General features: G+C 54.9%; 1 protein-coding gene across 1 annotated transcript in view; it reads left to right on the top strand.

Moving 5' to 3' along the window:
* LOC140411552 (calcium-binding protein 4-like) overlaps positions 1–19,453 on the top strand; it is a 43,567-nt gene that overhangs the window by 17,779 nt on the left and 6,335 nt on the right. Inside the window, exons 3-4 of the mRNA XM_072500634.1 lie at positions 6,107–6,250; positions 8,314–8,423. Coding sequence (XP_072356735.1) covers positions 6,107–6,250; positions 8,314–8,423 — 254 coding nt within the window. The remainder of the gene's footprint in view (positions 1–6,106; positions 6,251–8,313; positions 8,424–19,453) is intronic.

Below are 19,453 nucleotides of genomic sequence, written 5' to 3'. Positions count from 1 at the left end.
TTTAAAGAGGGAGTCTCTCCGTCAGGGACCCTGTTTAAAGAGGGAGTCTCTCCGTCAGGGACCCTGTTTAAAGAGGGAGTCTCTCCGTCAGGGACAGTGTTTAAAGAGGGAGTCTCTCCGTCAGGGACCCTGTTTAAAGAGGGAGTCTCTCCGTCAGGGACCCTGTTTAAAGAGGGTGTCTCTCCGTCAGGAACCCTGTTTAAAGAGGGAGTCTCTCCATCAGGGACAGTGTTTAAAGAGGGAGTCTCTCCGTCAGGGACCCTGTTTAAAGAGGGAGTCTCTCCGTCAGGGACAGTGTTTAAAGAGGGAGTCTCTCAGTCAGGGACCCTGTTTAAAGAGGGAGTCTCTCCGTCAGGGACAGTGTTTAAAGAGGGAGTCTCTCCGTCAGGGACCCTGTTTAAAGAGGGAGTCTCTCCGTCAGGGACAGTGTTTAAAGAGGGAGTCTCTCTGTCAGGGACCCTGTTTAAAGAGGGAGTCTCTCCGTCAGGGACAGTGTTTAAAGAGGGAGTCTCTCCGTCAGGGACCCTGTTTAAAGAGGGAGTCTCTCCGTCAGGGACCCTGTTTAAAGAGGGAGTCTCTCCGTCAGGGACAGTGTTTAAAGAGGGAGTCTCTCCGTCAGGGACCCTGTTTAAAGAGGGAGTCTCTCCGTCAGGGACCCTGTTTAAAGAGGGAGTCTCTCCGTCAGGGACCCTGTTTAAAGAGGGTGTCTCTCCGTCAGGAACCCTGTTTAAAGAGGGAGTCTCTCCGTCAGGGACCCTGTTTAAAGAGGGAGTCTCTCCGTCAGGGACAGTGTTTAAAGAGGGAGTCTCTCCGTCAGGGACCCTGTTTAAAGAGGGAGTCTCTCAGTCAGGGACCCTGTTTAAAGAGAGAGTCTCTCCGTCAGGGACCCTGTTTAAAGAGGGAGTCTCTCCGTCAGGGACAGTGTTTAAAGAGGGAGTCTCTCCGTCAGGGACCCTGTTTAAAGAGGGAGTCTCTCCGTCAGGGACAGTGTTTAAAGAGGGAGTCTCTCTGTCAGGGACCCTGTTTAAAGAGGGAGTCTCTCCGTCAGGGACAGTGTTTAAAGAGGGAGTCTCTCCGTCAGGGACCCTGTTTAAAGAGGGAGTCTCTCCGTCAGGGACCCTGTTTAAAGAGGGAGTCTCTCTGTCAGGGACCCTGTTTAAAGAGGGAGTCTCTCCGTCAGGGACAGTGTTTAAAGAGGGAGTCTCTCCGTCAGGGACAGTGTTTAAAGAGGGAGTCTCTCCGTCAGGGACCCTGTTTAAAGAGGGAGTCTCTCAGTCAGGGACCCTGTTTAAAGAGAGAGTCTCTCCGTCAGGGACCCTGTTTAAAGAGGGAGTCTCTCCGTCAGGGACAGTGTTTAAAGAGGGAGTCACTCCGTCAGGGACCCTGTTTAAAGAGGGAGTCTCTCCGTCAGGGACCCTGTTTAAAGAGGGAGTCTCTCCGTCAGGGACCCTGTTTAAAGAGGGAGTCTCTCTGTCAGGGACCCTGTTTAAAGAGGGAGTCTCTCCGTCAGGGACAGTGTTTAAAGAGGGAGTCTCTCCGTCAGGGACAGTGTTTAAAGAGGGAGTCTCTCCGTCAGGGACAGTGTTTAAAGAGGGAGTCTCTCCGTCAGGGACCCTGTTTAAAGAGGGAGTCTCTCCGCCAAGGACACTGTTTAAAGAGGGAGTCTCTCCGTCAGGTACAGTGTTTAAAGAGGGAGTCTCTCCGTCAGGGACAGTGTTTAAAGAGGGAGTCTCTCCGTCAGGGACAGTATTTAAAGAGGGAGTCTCTCCGTCAGGGACCCTGTTTAAAGAGGGAGTCTCTCTGTCAGGGAATCTGTTTAAAGAGGGAGTCTCTCTGTCAGGGACCCTGATTAAAGAGGGAGTCTCTCCGTCAGGGACCCAGTATAAAGAGGGAGTCTCTCCGTCAGGGACCCTGTTTAAAGAGGGAGTCTCTCCGTCAGGGACAGTGTTTAAAGAGGGAGTCTCTCCGTCAGGGACCCTGTTTAAAGAGGGAGTCTCTCCGTCAGGGACTCTGTTTAAAGAGGGAGTCTCTCCGTCAGGGACCCTGTTTAAAGAGGGAGTCTCTCCGTCAGGGACCCTGTTTAAAGAGGGAGTCTCTCCGTCAGGGACAGTGTTTAAAGAGGGAGACTCTCCGTCAGGGACCCAGTATAAAGAGGGAGTCTCTCCGTCAGGGACCCTGTTTAAAGAGGGAGTCTCTCCGTCAGGGACCCTTTTAAAGAGAGAGTCTCTCCGTCAGGGACCCTGTTTAAAGAGGGAGTCTCTCCGTCAGGGACAGTGTTTAAAGAGTGAGTCTCTCCGTCAGGGACAGTGTTTAAAGAGGGAGTCTCTCCGTCAGGGACAGTGTTTAAAGAGGGAGTCCCTCCGTCAGGGACAGTGTTTAAAGAGGGAGTCTCTCCGTCAGGGACAGTGTTTAAAGAGGGAGTCTCTCCGTCAGGGACAGTGTTTAAAGAGGGAGTCTCTCCGTCAGGGACCCTTTTAAAGAGAGAGTCTCTCCGTCAGGGACCCTGTTTAAAGAGGGAGTCTCTCCGTCAGGGACAGTGTTTAAAGAGGGAGTCTCTCCGTCAGGGGCCCTGTTTAAAGAGAGAGTCTCTCCGTCAGGGACCGTGTTTAAAGAGGGAGTCTCTCCATCAGGGACAGTGTTTAAAGAGGGAGTCTCTCCGTCAGGGACCGTGTTTAAAGAGGGAGTCTCTCCGTCAGGGACAGTGTTTAAAGAGGGAGTCTCTCCGTCAGGGACCCTGATTAAAGAGGGAGTCTCACCGTCAGGGACAGTGTTTAAAGAGGGAGTCTCTCCGTCAGGGACAGTGTTTAAAGAGAGAGTCTCTCCGTCAGGGGCCCTGTTTAAAGAGGGAGTCTCTCCGTCAGGGACCCTGTTTAAAGAGGGAGTCTCTCCGTCAGGGACCCTGTTTAAAGAGGGAGTCTCTCCGTCAGGGACCCTGTTTAAAGAGGGAGTCTCTCCGTCAGGGACAGTGTTTAAAGAGGGAGTCTCTCCGTCAGGGACCCTGTTTAAAGAGGGAGTCTCTCCGTCAGGGACCCTGTTTAAAGAGGGAGTCTCTCCGCCAGGGACCCTGTTTAAAGAGGGAGTCTCTCTGTCAGGGACGGTGTTTAAAGAGGGAGTCTCTCCGTCAGGGACCCTGTTTAAAGAGGGAGTCTCTCCGTCAGGGACAGTGTTTAAAGAGGGAGTCTCTCCGTCAGGGACCCTGTTTAAAGAGGGAGTCTCTCCGCCAAGGACACTGTTTAAAGAGGGAGTCTCTCCGTCAGGTACAGTGTTTAAAGAGGGAGTCTCTCCGTCAGGGACAGTATTTAAAGAGGGAGTCTCTCCGTCAGGGACAGTGTTTAAAGAGGGAGTCTCTCTGTCAGGGACCCTGTTTATAGAGGGAGTCTCTCCGTCAGGGACCCTGGTTAAAGAGGGAGTCTCTCCGTCAGGGACAGTGTTTAAAGAGGGAGTCTCTCCGTCAGGGATCCTGTTTAAAGAGGGAGTCTCTCTGTCAGGGACCCTGATTAAAGAGGGAGTCTCTCCGTCAGGGACCCAGTATAAAGAGGGAGTCTCTCCGTCAGGGACCCTGTTTAAAGAGGGAGTCTCTCCGTCAGGGACAGTGTTTAAAGAGGGAGTCTCTCCGTCAGGGACCCTGTTTAAAGAGGGAGTCTCTCCGTCAGGGACCCTGTTTAAAGAGGGAGTCTCTCCGTCAGGGACCCTGTTTAAAGAGGGAGTCTCTCCGTCAAGGACCCTGTTTAAAGAGGGAGTCTCTCCGTCAGGGACCCTGTTTAAAGAGGGAGTCTCTCCGTCAGGGACCCTGTTTAAAGAGGGAGTCTCTCCGTCAGAGACAGTGTTTAAAGAGGGAGACTCTCCGTCAGGGACCCAGTATAAAGAGGGAGTCTCTCCGTCAGGGACCCTGTTTAAAGAGGGAGTCTCTCCGTCAGGGACAGTGTTTAAAGAGAGAGTCTCTCCGTCAGGGACCCAGTATAAAGAGGGAGTCTCTCCGTCAGGGACCCTGTTTAAAGAGGGAGTCTCTCTGTCAGGGACCCTGTTTAAAGAGGGAGTCTCTCCGTCGGGGACAGTGTTTAAAGAGGGAGTCTCTCCGTCAGGGACCCTTTTAAAGAGGGAGTCTCTCCGTCAGGGACCCTGTTTAAAGAGGGAGTCTCTCTGTCAGGGACCCTGTTTAAAGAGGGAGTCTCTCCGTCAGGGACCCTGTTTAAAGAGGGAGTCTCTCCGTCAGGGACCCTGTTTAAAGAGGGAGTCTCTCCGTCAGGGACCCTGTTTAAAGAGGGAGTCTCTCCGTCAGGGACCCTGTTTAAAGAGGGAGTCTCTCCGTCAGGGACCCTGTTTAAAGAGGGAGTCTCTCCGTCAGGGACCCTGTTTAAAGAGGGAGTCTCTCCGTCAGGGAACCTGTTTAAAGAGGGAGTCTCTCCGTCAGGGACCCTGTTTAAAGAGGGAGTCTCTCCGTCAGGGACCCTGTTTAAAGAGGGAGTCTCTCCGTCGGGGACAGTGTTTAAAGAGGGAGTCTCTCCATCAGGGACCCTGTTTAAAGAGGGAGTCTCTCCGTCAGGGACCCTGTTTAAAGAGGGAGTCTCTCCGTCAGGGACCCTGTTTAAAGAGGGAGTCTCTCCGTCAGGGACCCTGTTTAAAGAGGGAGTCTCTCCGTCAGGGAACCTGTTTAAAGAGGGAGTCTCTCCGTCAGGGACCCTGTTTAAAGAGGGAGTCTCTCCGTCAGGGACCCTGTTTAAAGAGGGAGTCTCTCCGTCGGGGACAGTGTTTAAAGAGGGAGTCTCTCCGTCAGGGACCCTGTTTAAAGAGGGAGTCTCTCCATCAGGGACCCTGTTTAAAGAGGGAGTCTCTCCATCAGGGACCCTGTTTAAAGAGGGAGTCTCTCCGTCAGGGACCCTGTTTAAAGAGGGAGTCTCTCCGTCAGGGACAGTGTTTAAAGAGGGAGTCTCTCTGTCAGGTACCCTGTTTAAAGAGGGAGTCTCTCCGTCAGGGACCCTGTTTAAAGAGGGAGACTCTCCGTCAGGGACCCTGTTTAAAGAGGGAGTCTCTCCGTCAGGGACCCTGTTTAAAGAGGGAGACTCTCCGTCGGGGACAGTGTTTAAAGAGGGAGTCTCTCCGTCAGGGACCCTGTTTAAAGAGGGAGTCTCTCCGTCAGGGACCCTGTTTAAAGAGGGAGTCTCTCCGTCAGGGACCCTGTTTAAAGAGGGAGTCTCTCCGTCAGGGACAGTGTTTAAAGAGGGAGTCTCTCCGTCAGGGACCCTGTTTAAAGAGGGAGTCTCTCCGTCAGGGACCCTGTTTAAAGAGGGAGTCTCTCCATCAGGGACCCTGTTTAAAGAGGGAGTCTCTCCGTCAGGGACCCTGTTTAAAGAGGGAGTCTCTCCGTCAGGGACCCTGTTTAAAGAGGGAGTCTCTCCGTCAGGGACAGTGTTTAAAGAGGGAGTCTCTCCGTCAGGGACCCTGTTTAAAGAGGGAGTCTCTCCGTCGGGGACAGTGTTTAAAGAGGGAGTCTCACCGTCAGGGACCCTGTTTAAAGAGGGAGTCTCTCCGTCAGGGACCCTGTTTAAAGAGGGAGTCTCTCCGTCAGGGACCCTGTTTAAAGAGAGAGTCTCTCCGTCAGGGACCCTGTTTAAAGAGGGAGTCTCTCCGTCAGGGACCCTGTTTAAAGAGGGAGTCTCTCCGTCAGGGACCCTGTTTAAAGAGGGAGTCACTCCGTCAGGGACCCTGTTTAAAGAGGGAGTCTCTCCGTCAGGGACCCTGTTTAAAGAGGGAGTCTCTCCGTCAGGGACCCTGTTTAAAGAGGGAGTCTCTCCGTCAGGGACCCTGTTTAAAGAGGGAGTCTCTCCGTCAGGGACCCTGTTTAAAGAGGGAGTCTCTCCGTCAGGGACCCTGTTTAAAGAGGGAGTCTCTCCGTCAGGGACCCTGTTTAAAGAGGGAGTCTCTCCGTCGGGGACCCTGTTTAAAGAGGGAGTCTCTCCGTCAGGGACAGTGTTTAAAGAGGGTGTCTCTCCGTCAGGGACCCTGTTTAAAGAGGGAGTCTCTCCGTCAGGGACCCTTTTAAAGAGAGAAATGCAGATTAAGGTGCTCAAACCTTCCAGTAATGATCTATTTTAATATCCTGCTACAGAGATATCTGATGCGTTTAATGAATTTGACACCGATCAGGATGGATACATCAGCTACAAGGACCTCGGCGAATGCATGAGAACCATGGGCTACATGCCCACAGAGATGGAGCTGCTGGAAGTTAGTCAACAGATTAAAATGAGACGTACGTACATATTTATACTGACCCCATCAAACTCTCCCAGGACAGGTACAGCACGGGGTAGATACAGAGTAAAGCTCCCTCTACACTGTCCCCATCAAACCCTCCCAGGACAGGTACAGCACGGGGTTAGATACAGAGTAAAGCTCCCTCTACACTGTCCCCATCAAACACTCCCAGGACAGGTACAGCACGGGGCTAGATACAGAGTAAAGCTCCCTCTACACTGTCCCCATCAAACACTCCCAGGACAGGTACAGCACGGGGTTAGATACAGAGTAAAGCTCCCTCTACACTGTCCCCATCAAACACTCCCAGGACAGGTACAGCACGGGGTCAGATACAGAGTAAAGCTCCCTCTACACTGTCCCCATCAAACACGCCCAGAACAGGTACAGCACGGGGTTAGATACAGAGTAAAGCTCCCTCTACACTGTCCCCATCAAACACTCCCAGGACAGGTACAGCACGGGGTTAGATACAGAGTAAAGCTCCCTCTACACTGTCCCCATCAAACATTCCCAGGACAGGTACAGCACGGGGTTAGATACAGAGTAAAGCTCCCTCTGCACTGTCCTCATCAAACACTCCCAGGACAGGTACAGCACGGGGTTAGATACAGAGTAAAGTTCCCTCTACACTGTCCCCATCAAACACTCCCAGGACAGGTACAGCACGGGGTTAGATACAGAGCAAAGCTCCCTCTACACTGGCCCCATCAAACACTCCCAGGACAGGTACAGCACGGGGTTAGATAGAGAGTAAAGCTCCCTCTACACTGTCCCCATCAAACACTCCCGGAGAGGTACAGCACGGGGTTAGATACAGAGTAAAGCTCCCTCTGCACTGTCCCCATCAAACACTCCCAGGACAGGTACAGCACGGGGTTAGATACAGAGTAAATCTCCCTCTACACTGTCCCCATTAAACACTCCCGGGACAGGTACAGCAACGGGTTAGATACAGAGTAAAGCTCCCTCTACACTGTCCCCATCAAACACTCCCAGGACAGGTACAGCATGGGGTTAGATACAGAGTAAAGCTCCCTCTACAATGTCCCCATCAAACACTCCCAGGACAGGTACAGCACGGGGTTAGATACAGAGTAAAGCTCCCTCTACAGTGTCCCCATCAAACACTCCCAGGACAGGTACAGCACGGGGTTAGATACAGAGTAAATCTCCCTCTACACTGTCCCCATTAAACACTCCCGGGACAGGTACAGCACGGGGTTAGATACAGAGTAAAGCTCACTCTACACTGTCCCCATCAAACTCTCCCAGGACAGGTACAGCACGGGGTTAGATACAGAGTAAAGCTCCCTTACACTGTCCCCATCAAACACTCCCAGGGCAGGTACAGCAACGGGTTAGATACAGAGTAAAGCTCCCTCTACACTGTCCCCATCAAACACTCCCAGGACAGATACAGCATGGGGTTAGATACAGAGTAAAGCTCCCTCTACAATGTCCCCATCAAACACTCCCAGGACAGGTACAGCACGGGGTTAGATACAGAGTAAAGCTCCCTCTACACTGTCCCGATCAAACACTCCCAGGACAGGTACAGCACGGGGTTAGATACAGAGTAAAGCTCCCTCTACACTGTCCCCATCAAACACTCCCAGGACAGGTACAGCACGGGGTTAGATACAGAGTAAAGCTCCCTCTACACTGTCCCCATCAAACACTCCCAGGGCAGGTACAGCACGGGATTAGATACAGAGTAAAGCTCCCTCTGCACTGTCCCCATCAAACACTCCCAGGACAGGTACAGCACGGGGTTAGATACAGAGTAAAGCTCCCTCTACACTGTCCCCATCAAACACTCCCAGGACAGGTACAGCACGGGGTCAGATACAGAGTAAAGCTCCCTCTCCACTGTCCCCATCAAACACTCCCAGGACAGGTACAGCACGGGGTTAGATACAGAGTAATGCTCCCTCTACACTGTCCCCATCAAACACTCCCAGGACAGGTCGAGCACGGGGTTAGACACAGTAACTCTCTGTACTGTTACACTGAGCTGATATTAATGTGCTGTTGTGTTGGGTGTTTTTTGAACAGTTGGGGGACGTGTTGGTCTGGAGGATTTTGTCGAGTTGATGGCTCCGAAGTTGCTTCGTGAAACGGCTCACATGGTGGGAGTGCGTGAGCTGAAGTTTGCTTTTAAAGAGGTTGGTGCTCGGTGCCTCACTGCATCAGTCGTCCGATCTGATCAATAACCTGATGGGGGCTGGTTTAGCACAGGGCTAAATAGCTGGCTTTGAAAGCAGGCCAGCAGCACGGTTCAATCCCCGTCCCAGCCTCCCCGAACAGGTGCCGGAATGTGGCGACTAGGGGCTTTTCACAAGCCTACTTGTGACAATACGCGATTTTCATTCATTCATTTCATTAACCCCTGAGAGCAGGGCCGACTGAGGTACCTTCCACCCGTTGTACTGCCTCCGCCAAGAAACCAAGTCACCTGGTGCCCCGCCCCTGTCCCCGTAGCCCCTCACCCTTCTCAGTAATGATCAAATCTTCATTCCATCGGAGGTTGCTGAGCAAAGTCACAGGAGTCTGCTGATGAACTCTTGACACAACGACTGAAACACTTCATAATAATCTTTATTATCACAAGTAGGCTTACAGTAACACTGCAATGAAGTTGCTATGAAAAGCCCCTAGTCGCCATGTTCCGGCGCCTGTTCGGGTACACCGAGGGAGAATTCAGAATGTTCAAATTACCAAACACGTCTTTGGGACTTGCAGAGCGCCCGGAGGAAACCCACGCAGACACGGGGAGGACGTGCAGACTCCGCACAGACAGCGACCCAAGCCGCGAATCGAACCTGGGACCCTGGAGCTATGAGGCAACAGTGTTAACCACTGATTTTCAAACAAGAATACTGAATTAAATCACACCAGACTCAAACGGTTGGACAGATCTTAACACAACTTCAAGCAAATTATTCAAATATTCGCTATTCCTTTACCCCAGGTGTGGCCGACATATACAAGTTCAGAAAACAAGTTGCCATCTCTGTGTCAAACTCAAACATTCAGGGCAAGAAGGATCCGAGGCAAACCGAGATGAGATGCACCACACGCCAACAGAAATGGCACATGCTACCAAAGCAGATTCCATGGATTCCTCAACAACCCAACACAAACATGTCACACCCTGACCCTACCGCTCCCCCTGAACCTTTAACTCGACATTCAAACATCCCGCCTCGGAATTCTCCCCAAACATTGCTCCCAGCCGCTCTGCTTCAACAATGACGCACCTCCAGGCTTTCAATCTACGCTTCCGAGATTTCCCCCCCTCCCCCAAACCAGACCGGAACTCAGAGTACACTCCCACTTCAGCTTCCAGCTACACAGTCCATTCCACACCCTAACCCCTCGCTGTGTGACCCTGCCTCCTCCACACTCTCACATAGTCCTTTCCACATCCTAACCACTCGCTGTGTGACCCTGCCTCCTCCACACTCTCACACACTCCATTCCACACCCTAACCACTCGCTGTGTGACCCTGCCTCCTCCACACTCTCACACACTCCATTCCACACCCTAACCACTCGCTGTGTGACCCTGCCTCCTCCACACTCTCACACAGTCCATTCCACACCCTAACCACTCGCTGTGTGACCCTGCCTCCTCCACACTCTCACACAGTCCACACCCTAACCACTCGCTGTGTGACCCTGCCTCCTCCACACTCTCACATAGTCCTTTCCACATCCTAACCACTCGCTGTGTGACCCTGCCTCCTCCACACTCTCACACACTCCATTCCACACCCTAACCACTCGCTGTGTGACCCTGCCTCCTCCACACTCTCACACACTCCATTCCACACCCTAACCACTCGCTGTGTGACCCTGCCTCCTCCACACTCTCACACAGTCCATTCCACACCCTAACCACTCGCTGTGTGACCCTGCCTCCTCCACACTCTCACATAGTCCTTTCCACATCCTAACCACTCGCTGTGTGGCCCTGCCTCCTCCACACTCTCACACACTCCATTCCACACCCTAACCACTCGCTGTGTGACCCTGCCTCCTCCACACTCTCACACACTCCATTCCACACCCTAACCACTCGCTGTGTGACCCTGCCTCCTCCACACTCTCACACAGTCCATTCCACACCCTAACCACTCGCTGTGTGACCCTGCCTCCTCCACACTCTCACACAGTCCACACCCTAACCACTCGCTGTGTGACCCTGCCTCCTCCACACTCTCACATAGTCCTTTCCACATCCTAACCACTCGCTGTGTGACCCTGCCTCCTCCACACTCTCACACACTCCATTCCACACCCTAACCACTCGCTGTGTGACCCTGCCTCCTCCACACTCTCACACAGTCCATTCCACACCCTAACCACTCGCTGTGTGACCCTGCCTCCTCCACACTCTCACACAGTCCATTCCACACCCTAACCACTCGCTGTGTGACCCTGCCTCCTCCACACTCTAACACAGTCCATTCCACACCCTAACCACTCGCTGTGTGACCCTGCCTCCTCCACACTCTCACACACTCCATTCCACACCCTAACCACTCGCTGTGTGACACTGCCTCCTCCACACTCTCACACAGTCCATTCCACACCCTAACCACTCGCTGTGTGACCCTGCCTCCTCCACACTCTCACAGTCCATTCCACACCCTAACCACTCGCTGTGTGACCCTGCCTCCTCCACACTCTCACACAGTCCATTCCACACCCTAACCACTCGCTGTGTGACCCTGCCTCCTCCACACTCTCACAGTCCATTCCACACCCTAACCACTCGCTGTGTGACCCTGCCTCCTCCACACTCTCACACACTCCATTCCACACCCTAACCACTCGCTGTGTGACCCTGCCTCCTCCACACTCTCACACAGTCCACACCCTAACCACTCGCTGTGTGACCCTGCCTCCTCCACACTCTCACACAGTCCATTCCACACCCTAACCACTCGCTGTGTGACCCTGCCTCCTCCACACTCCCACACAGTCCATTCCACACCCTAACCACTCGCTGTGTGACCCTGCCTCCTCCACACTCTCACACAGTCCACACCCTAACCACTCGCTGTGTGACCCTGCCTCCTCCACACTCCCACACAGTCCATTCCACACCCTAACCACTCGCTGTGTGACCCTGCCTCATCCACACTCTCACACAGTCCATTCCACACCCTAACCCTCGCTGTGTGACCCTGCCTCCTCCACACTCTCACACAGTCCATTCCACACCCTAACCACTCGCTGTGTGACCCTGCCTCATCCACACACTCACACAGTCCATTCCACACCCTAACCACTCGCTGTGTGACCCTGCCTCCTCCACACTCTCACACAGTCCATTCCACACCCTAACCACTCGCTGTGTGACCCTGCCTCCTCCACTCTCTCACACACTCCATTCCACACCCTAACCACTCGCTGTGTGACCCTGCCTCCTCCAGACTCTCACACAGTCCATTCCACACCCTAACCACTCGCTGTGTGACCCTGCCTCCTCCACACTCTCACACAGTCCATTCCACACCCTAACCACTCGCTGTGTGACCCTGCCTCCTCCACACTCTCAAACAGTCCATTCCACACCCTAACCACTCGCTGTGTGACCCTGCCTCCTCCACACTCTCACACAGTCCATTCCACACCCTAACCACTCGCTGTGTGACCCTGCCTCCTCCACACTCTCACACAGTCCACACCCTAACCACTCGCTGTGTGACCCTGCCTCCTCCACACTCTCACACAGTCCATTCCACACCCTAACCACTCGCTGTGTGACCCTGCCTCCTCCACACTCTCACACAGTCCATTCCACACCCTAACCACTCGCTGTGTGACCCTGCCTCCTCCACACTCTCACACAGTCCATTCCACACCCTAACCACTCGCTGTGTGACCCTGCCTCCTCCACATTCTCACACAGTCCATTCCACACCCTAACCACTCGCTGTGTGACCCTGCCTCCTCCACACTCTCACACAGTCCATTCCACATTCTAACCACTCGCTATGTGACCCTGCCTCCTCCACACTCTCACACAGTCCATTCCACACCCTAACCACTCGCTGTGTGACCCTGCCTCCTCCACACTCTCACACAGTCCATTCCACACCCTAACCACTCGCTGTGTGACACTGCCTCCTCCACACTCTCACACAGTCCATTCCACACCCTAACCCCTCGCTGTGTGACCCTGCCTCCTCCACACTCTCACACAGTCCATTCCACACCCTAACCCCTTGCTGTGTGACCCTGCCTCCTCCACACTCTCACACAGTCCATTCCACACCCTAACCACTCGCTGTGTGACCCTGCCTCCTCCACACTCTCACACAGTCCATTCCACACCCTAACCACTCGCTGTGTGACCCTGCCTCCCCCACACTCTCACACAGTCCATTCCACACCCTAACCACTCGCTGTGTGACCCTGCCTCCTCCACACTCTCACACAGTCCATTCCACACCCTAACCACTCGCTGTGTGACCCTGCCTCCTCCACACTCTCACACAGTCCATTCCACACCCTAACCCCTCGCTGTGTGACCCTGCCTCCTCCACACTCTCACACAGTCCATTCCACACCCTAACCACTCGCTGTGTGACCCTGCCTCCTCCACACTCTCACACAGTCCATTCCGCACCCTAACCACTCGCTGTGTGACCCTGCCTCCTCCACATTCTCACACAGTCCATTCCACACCCTAACCACTCGCTGTGTGACCCTGCCTCCTCCACACTCTCACACACTCCATTCCACACCCTAACCACTCGCTGTGTGACCCTGCCTCCTCCACACTCTCACACAGTCCATTCCACACCCTAACCACTCGCTGTGTGACCCTGCCTCCTCCACACTCTCACACAGTCCATTCCACACCCTAACCACTCGCTGTGTGACCCTGCCTCCGCCACACTCTCACACAGTCCACACCCTAACCACTCGCTGTGTGACCCTGCCTCCTCCACACTCTCACAGTCCATTCCACACCCTAACCACTCGCTGTGTGACCCTGCCTCCTCCACACTCTCACAGTCCACACCCTAACCACTCGCTGTGTGACCCTGCCTCCTCCACACTCTCACACAGTCCACACCCTAACCACTCGCTGTGTGACCCTGCCTCCTCCACACTCACACACAGTCCATTCCACACCCTAACCACTCGCTGTGTGACCCTGCCTCCTTCACACTCTCACACAGACCATTCCACACCCTAACCACTCGCTGTGTGACCCTGCCTCCTCCACACACTCACACAGTCCATTCCACACCCTAACCACTCGCTGTGTGACCCTGCCTCCTCCACACACTCACACAGGCCACACCCTAACCACTCGCTGTGTGACCCTGCCTTCTCCACACTCTCACACAGTCCATTCCACACCCTGACCCCTCGCTGCGTGACCCTGCCTCCTCCACACTCTCACACAGTCCATTCCACACCCTAATCACTCGCTGTGTGACCCTGCCTCCTCCACACTCTCACACAGTCCATTCCACACCCTAACCACTCGCTGTGTGACCCTGCCTCCTCCACACTCTCACACACTCCATTCCACACCCTAACCACTCGCTGTGTGACCCTGCCTCCTCCACACTCTCACACAGTCCATTCCACAACCTAACCACTCGCTGTGTGATCCTGCCTCCTCCACACTCTCACACACTCCATTCCACACCCTAACCACTCGCTGTGTGACCCTGCCTCCTCCACACTCTCACACACTCCATTCCACACCCTAACCACTCGCTGTGTGACCCTGCCTCCTCCACACTCTCACAGTCCATTCCACACCCTAAGCACTCGCTGTGTGACCCTGCCTCCTCCACACTCTCACACAGTCCATTCCACACCCTAACCACTCGCTGTGTGACCCTGCCTCCTCCACACTCTCACACAGTCCATTCCACACCCTAACCACTCGCTGTGTGACCCTGCCTCCTCCACACTCTCACACAGTCCATTCCACACCCTAACCACTCGCTGTGTGACCCTGCCTCCTCCACACACTCAGTCCATTCCACACCCTAACCACTCGCTGTGTGACCCTGCCTCCTCCACACTCTCACACAGTCCACACCCTAACCACTCGCTGTGTGACCCTCCCTCCTCCACACTCTCACACAGTCCATTCCACACCCTAACCACTCGCTGTGTGACCCTGCCTCCTCCACACTCTCACACAGTCCATTCCACACCCTAACCACTCGGTGTGTGACCCTGCCTCCTCCACACTCACACAGTCCATTCCACACCCTAACCACTCGCTGTGTGACCCTGCCTCCTCCACACTCTCACACAGTCCATTCCACACCCTAACCACTCGCTGTGTGACCCTGCCTCCTCCACACTCTCACACAGTCCATTCCACACCCTAACCACTCGCTGTATGACCCTGCCCCTCCACACTCTCACACAGTCCATTCCACACCCTAACCACTCGCTGTGTGACCCTGCCTCCTCCACTCTCTCACACAGTCCATTTCACACCCTAACCACTCGCTGTGTGACCCTGCCTCCTCCACACTCTCACACAGTCCATTCCACACCCTAACCACTCGCTGTATGACCCTGCCCCTCCACACAGTCCATTCCACACCCTAACCACTCGCTGTGTGACCCTGCCTCCTCCACACATTCACCCACTCCAATCCACACCCTAACCACTCGCTGTGTGACCCTGCCTCCTCCACACTCTCACACAGTCCATTCCACACCCTAACCACTCGGTGTGTGACCCTGCCTCCTCCACACTCTCACACAGTCCATTCCACACCCTAACCACTCGCTGTGTGACCCTGCCTCCTCCACACTCTCTCACAGTCCACACCCTAACCACTCGCTGTGTGACCCTGCCTCCTCCACACTCTCACACAGTCCACACCCTAACTCCTCGCTGTGTGACCCTGCCTCCTCCACACTCTCACACAGTCCATTCCACACCCTAACCACTCGCTGTGTGACCCTGCCTCCTCCACACTCTCACACAGTCCATTCCACACCCAAACCACTCGCTGTGTGACCCTGCCTCCTCCACACTCTCACACAGTCCATTCCGCACCCTAACCACTCGCTGTGTGACCCTGCCTCCTCCACACTCTCACACAGTCCATTCCACACCCTAACCACTCGCTGTGTGACCCTGCCTCCTCCACACTCTCACAGTCCATTCCACACCCTAACCACTCGCTGTGTGACCCTGCCTCCTCCACACTCTCACACAGTCCATTCCACACCCTAACCACTCGCTGTGTGACCCTGCCTCCTCCACACTCTCACACAGTCCACACTCTAACCACTCGCTGTGTGACCCTGCCTCCTCCACACTCTCACACAGTCCATTCCACACACTAACCACTCGCTGTGTGACCCTGCCTCCTCCACACTCTCACACAGTCCACACCCTAACCACTCGCTGTGTGACCCTGCCTCCTCCACACTCTCACACAGTCCATTCCATACCCTAACCACTCGCTGTGTGACACTGCCTCCTCCACACTCTCACACAGTCCATTCCACACCCTAACCACTCGCTGTGTGACCCTGCCTCCTCCACACTCTCACACACTCCATTCCACACCCTAACCACTCGCTGTGTGACCCTGCCTCCTCCACACTCTCACACAGTCCATTCCACACCCTAACCACTCGCTGTGTGACCCTGCCTTCTCCACACTCTCACAGTCCATTCCACACCCTGACCCCTCGCTGCGTGACCCTGCCTCCTCCACACTCACACAATCCATTCCACACCCTAACCACTCGCTGTGTGACCCTGCCTCCTCCACACTCTCACACACTCCATTCCACACCCTAACCACTCGCTGTGTGACCCTGCCTCCTCCACACTCTCACACAGTCCATTCCACACCCTAACCACTCGCTGTGTGACCCTGCCTCCTCCACACTCTCACACAGTCCATTCCACACCCTAATCACTCGCTGTGACCCTCCCTCCTCCACACTCTCACACAGTCCATTCCACACCCTAACCACTCGCTGTGTGACCCTGCCTCCTCCACACTCTCACACAGTCCATTCCACACCCTAACCACTCGCTGTGTGACCCTGCCTCCTCCACACTCTCACACAGTCCATTCCACACCCTAATCACTCGCTGTGTGACCCTGCCTCCTCCACACTCTCACACAGTCCATTCCACACCCTAACCACTCGCTGTGTGACCCTGCCTCCTCCACACTCTCACACACTCCATTCCACACCCTAACCACTCGCTGTGTGACCCTGCCTCCTCCACACTCTCACACAGTCCATTCCACAACCTAACCACTCGCTGTGTGATCCTGCCTCCTCCACACTCTTACACACTCCATTCCACACCCTAACCACTCGCTGTGTGACCCTGCCTCCTCCACACTCTCACACACTCCATTCCACACCCTAACCACTCGCTGTGTGACCCTGCCTCCTCCACACTCTCACGCACTCCATTCCACACCCTAACCACTCGCTGTGTGACCCTGCCTCCTCCACACTCTCACAGTCCATTCCACACCCTAACCACTCGCTGTGTGACCCTGCCTCCTCCACACTCTCACACAGTCCATTCCACACCCTAACCACTCGCTGTGTGACCCTGCCTCCTCCACACTCTCACACAGTCCATTCCACACCCTAACCACTCGCTGTGTGACCCTGCCTCCTCCACACTCTCACACAGTCCATTCCACACCCTAACCACTCGCTGTGTGACCCGGCCTCCTCCACACTCTCACACAGTCCATTCCACACCCTAACCACTCGCTGTGTGACCCTGCCTCCTCCACACTCTCAGTCCATTCCACACCCTAACCACTCGCTGTGTGACCCTGCCTCCTCCACACTCTCACACAGTCCACACCCTAACCACTCGCTGTGTGACCCTCCCTCCTCCAAACTCTCACACAGTCCATTCCACACCCTAACCACTCGCTGTGTGACCCTGCCTCCTCCACACTCTCACACAGTCCATTCCACACCCTAACCACTCGGTGTGTGACCCTGCCTCCTCCACACTCACACAGTCCATTCCACACCCTAACCACTCGCTGTGTGACCCTGCCTCCTCCACACTCTCACACAGTCCATTCCACACCCTAACCACTCGCTGTGTGACCCTGCCTCCTCCACACTCTCACACAGTCCATTCCACACCCTAACCACTCGCTGTATGACCCTGCCCCTCCACACTCTCACACAGTCCATTCCACACCCTAACCACTCGCTGTGTGACCCTGCCTCCTCCACTCTCTCACACAGTCCATTTCACACCCTAACCACTCGCTGTGTGACCCTGCCTCCTCCACACTCTCACACAGTCCATTCCACACCCTAACCACTCGCTGTGTGACCCTGCCTCCTCCACACATTCACCCACTCCAATCCACACCCTAACCACTCGCTGTGTGACCCTGCCTCCTCCACACTCTCACACAGTCCATTCCACACCCTAACCACTCGGTGTGTGACCCTGCCTCCTCCACACTCTCACACAGTCCATTCCACACCCTAACCACTCGCTGTGTGACCCTGCCTCCTCCACACTCTCTCACAGTCCACACCCTAACCACTCGCTGTGTGACCCTGCCTCCTCCACACTCTCACACAGTCCATTCCACACCCTAACCACTCGCTGTGTGACCCTGCCTCCTCCACACTCTCACACAGTCCATTCCACACCCAAACCACTCGCTGTGTGACCCTGCCTCCTCCACACTCTCACACAGTCCATTCCGCACCCTAACCACTCGCTGTGTGACCCTGCCTCCTCCACACTCTCACACAGTCCATTCCACACCCTAACCACTCGCTGTGTGACCCTGCCTCCTCCACACTCTCACAGTCCATTCCACACCCTAACCACTCGCTGTGTGACCCTGCCTCCTCCACACTCTCACACAGTCCATTCCACACCCTAACCACTCGCTGTGTGACCCTGCCTCCTCCACACTCTCACACAGTCCACACCCTAACCACTCGCTGTGTGACCCTGCCTCCTCCACACTCTCACACAGTCCATTCCACACACTAACCACTCGCTGTGTGACCCTGCCTCCTCCACACTCTCACACAGTCCACACCCTAACCACTCGCTGTGTGACCCTGCCTCCTCCACACTCTCACAGTCCATTCCACACCCTGACCCCTCGCTGCGTGACCCTGCCTCCTCCACACTCACACAATCCATTCCACACCCTAACCACTCGCTGTGTGACCCTGCCTCCTCCACACTCTCACACACTCCATTCCACACCCTAACCACTCGCTGTGTGACCCTGCCTCCTCCACACTCTCACACAGTCCATTCCACACCCTAACCACTCGCTGTGTGACCCTGCCTCCTCCACACTCTCACACAGTCCATTCCACACCCTAATCACTCGCTGTGTGACCCTGCCTCCTCCACACTCTCACACAGTCCATTCCACACCCTAACCACTCGCTGTGTGACCCTGCCTCCTCCACACTCTCTCACAGTCCATTCCACACCCTAACCACTCGCTGTGTGACCCTGCCTCCTCCACACTCTCTCACAGTCCATTCCACACCCTAACCACTCGCTGTGTGACCCTGCCTCCTCCACACTCTCACACAGTCCATTCCACACCCTAACCACTCGCTGTGTGACCCTGCCTCCTCCACACTCTCACACAGACCATTCCACACCCTAACCACTCGCTGTGTGACCCTGCCTCCTCCACACTCTCACACAGTCCATTCCACACCCTAACCACTCGCTGTGTGACCCTGCCTCCTCCACACTCTCACACAGTCCATTCCACACCCTAACCACTCGCTGTGTGACCCTGCCTCCTCCACACTCTCACACAGTCCATTCCACACCCTAACCACTCGCTGTGTGACACTGCCTCCTCCACACTCTCACACAGTCCATTCCACACCCTAACCACTCGCTGTGTGACCCTGCCTCCTCCACACTCTCACACACTCCATTCCACACCCTAACCACTCGCTGTGTGACCCTGCCTCCTCCACACTCTCACACAGTCCATTCCACACCCTAACCACTCGCAGTGTAAAAGTTCCTCCTCGTCTCTCCATCACTGGCTCCGACCAATCACCTTCGATCTGTATCTCTCCGCCTCTCCATCCTTCCACTAATGGGAACGCATTCTCCCTCTACACTCGGTCCCAGACCCCCCCTCGTGATTGTGGGAACCTCGACCGAATC

The sequence above is a fragment of the Scyliorhinus torazame genome, chromosome 4 (assembly GCF_047496885.1).
Source record: "Scyliorhinus torazame isolate Kashiwa2021f chromosome 4, sScyTor2.1, whole genome shotgun sequence".
Classification (NCBI taxonomy): Eukaryota; Metazoa; Chordata; class Chondrichthyes; order Carcharhiniformes; family Scyliorhinidae; genus Scyliorhinus; species Scyliorhinus torazame.
The sequence above is the reverse complement of the archived record's forward strand: the minus strand, read 5'-3'. Positions and strand labels throughout refer to the sequence as shown.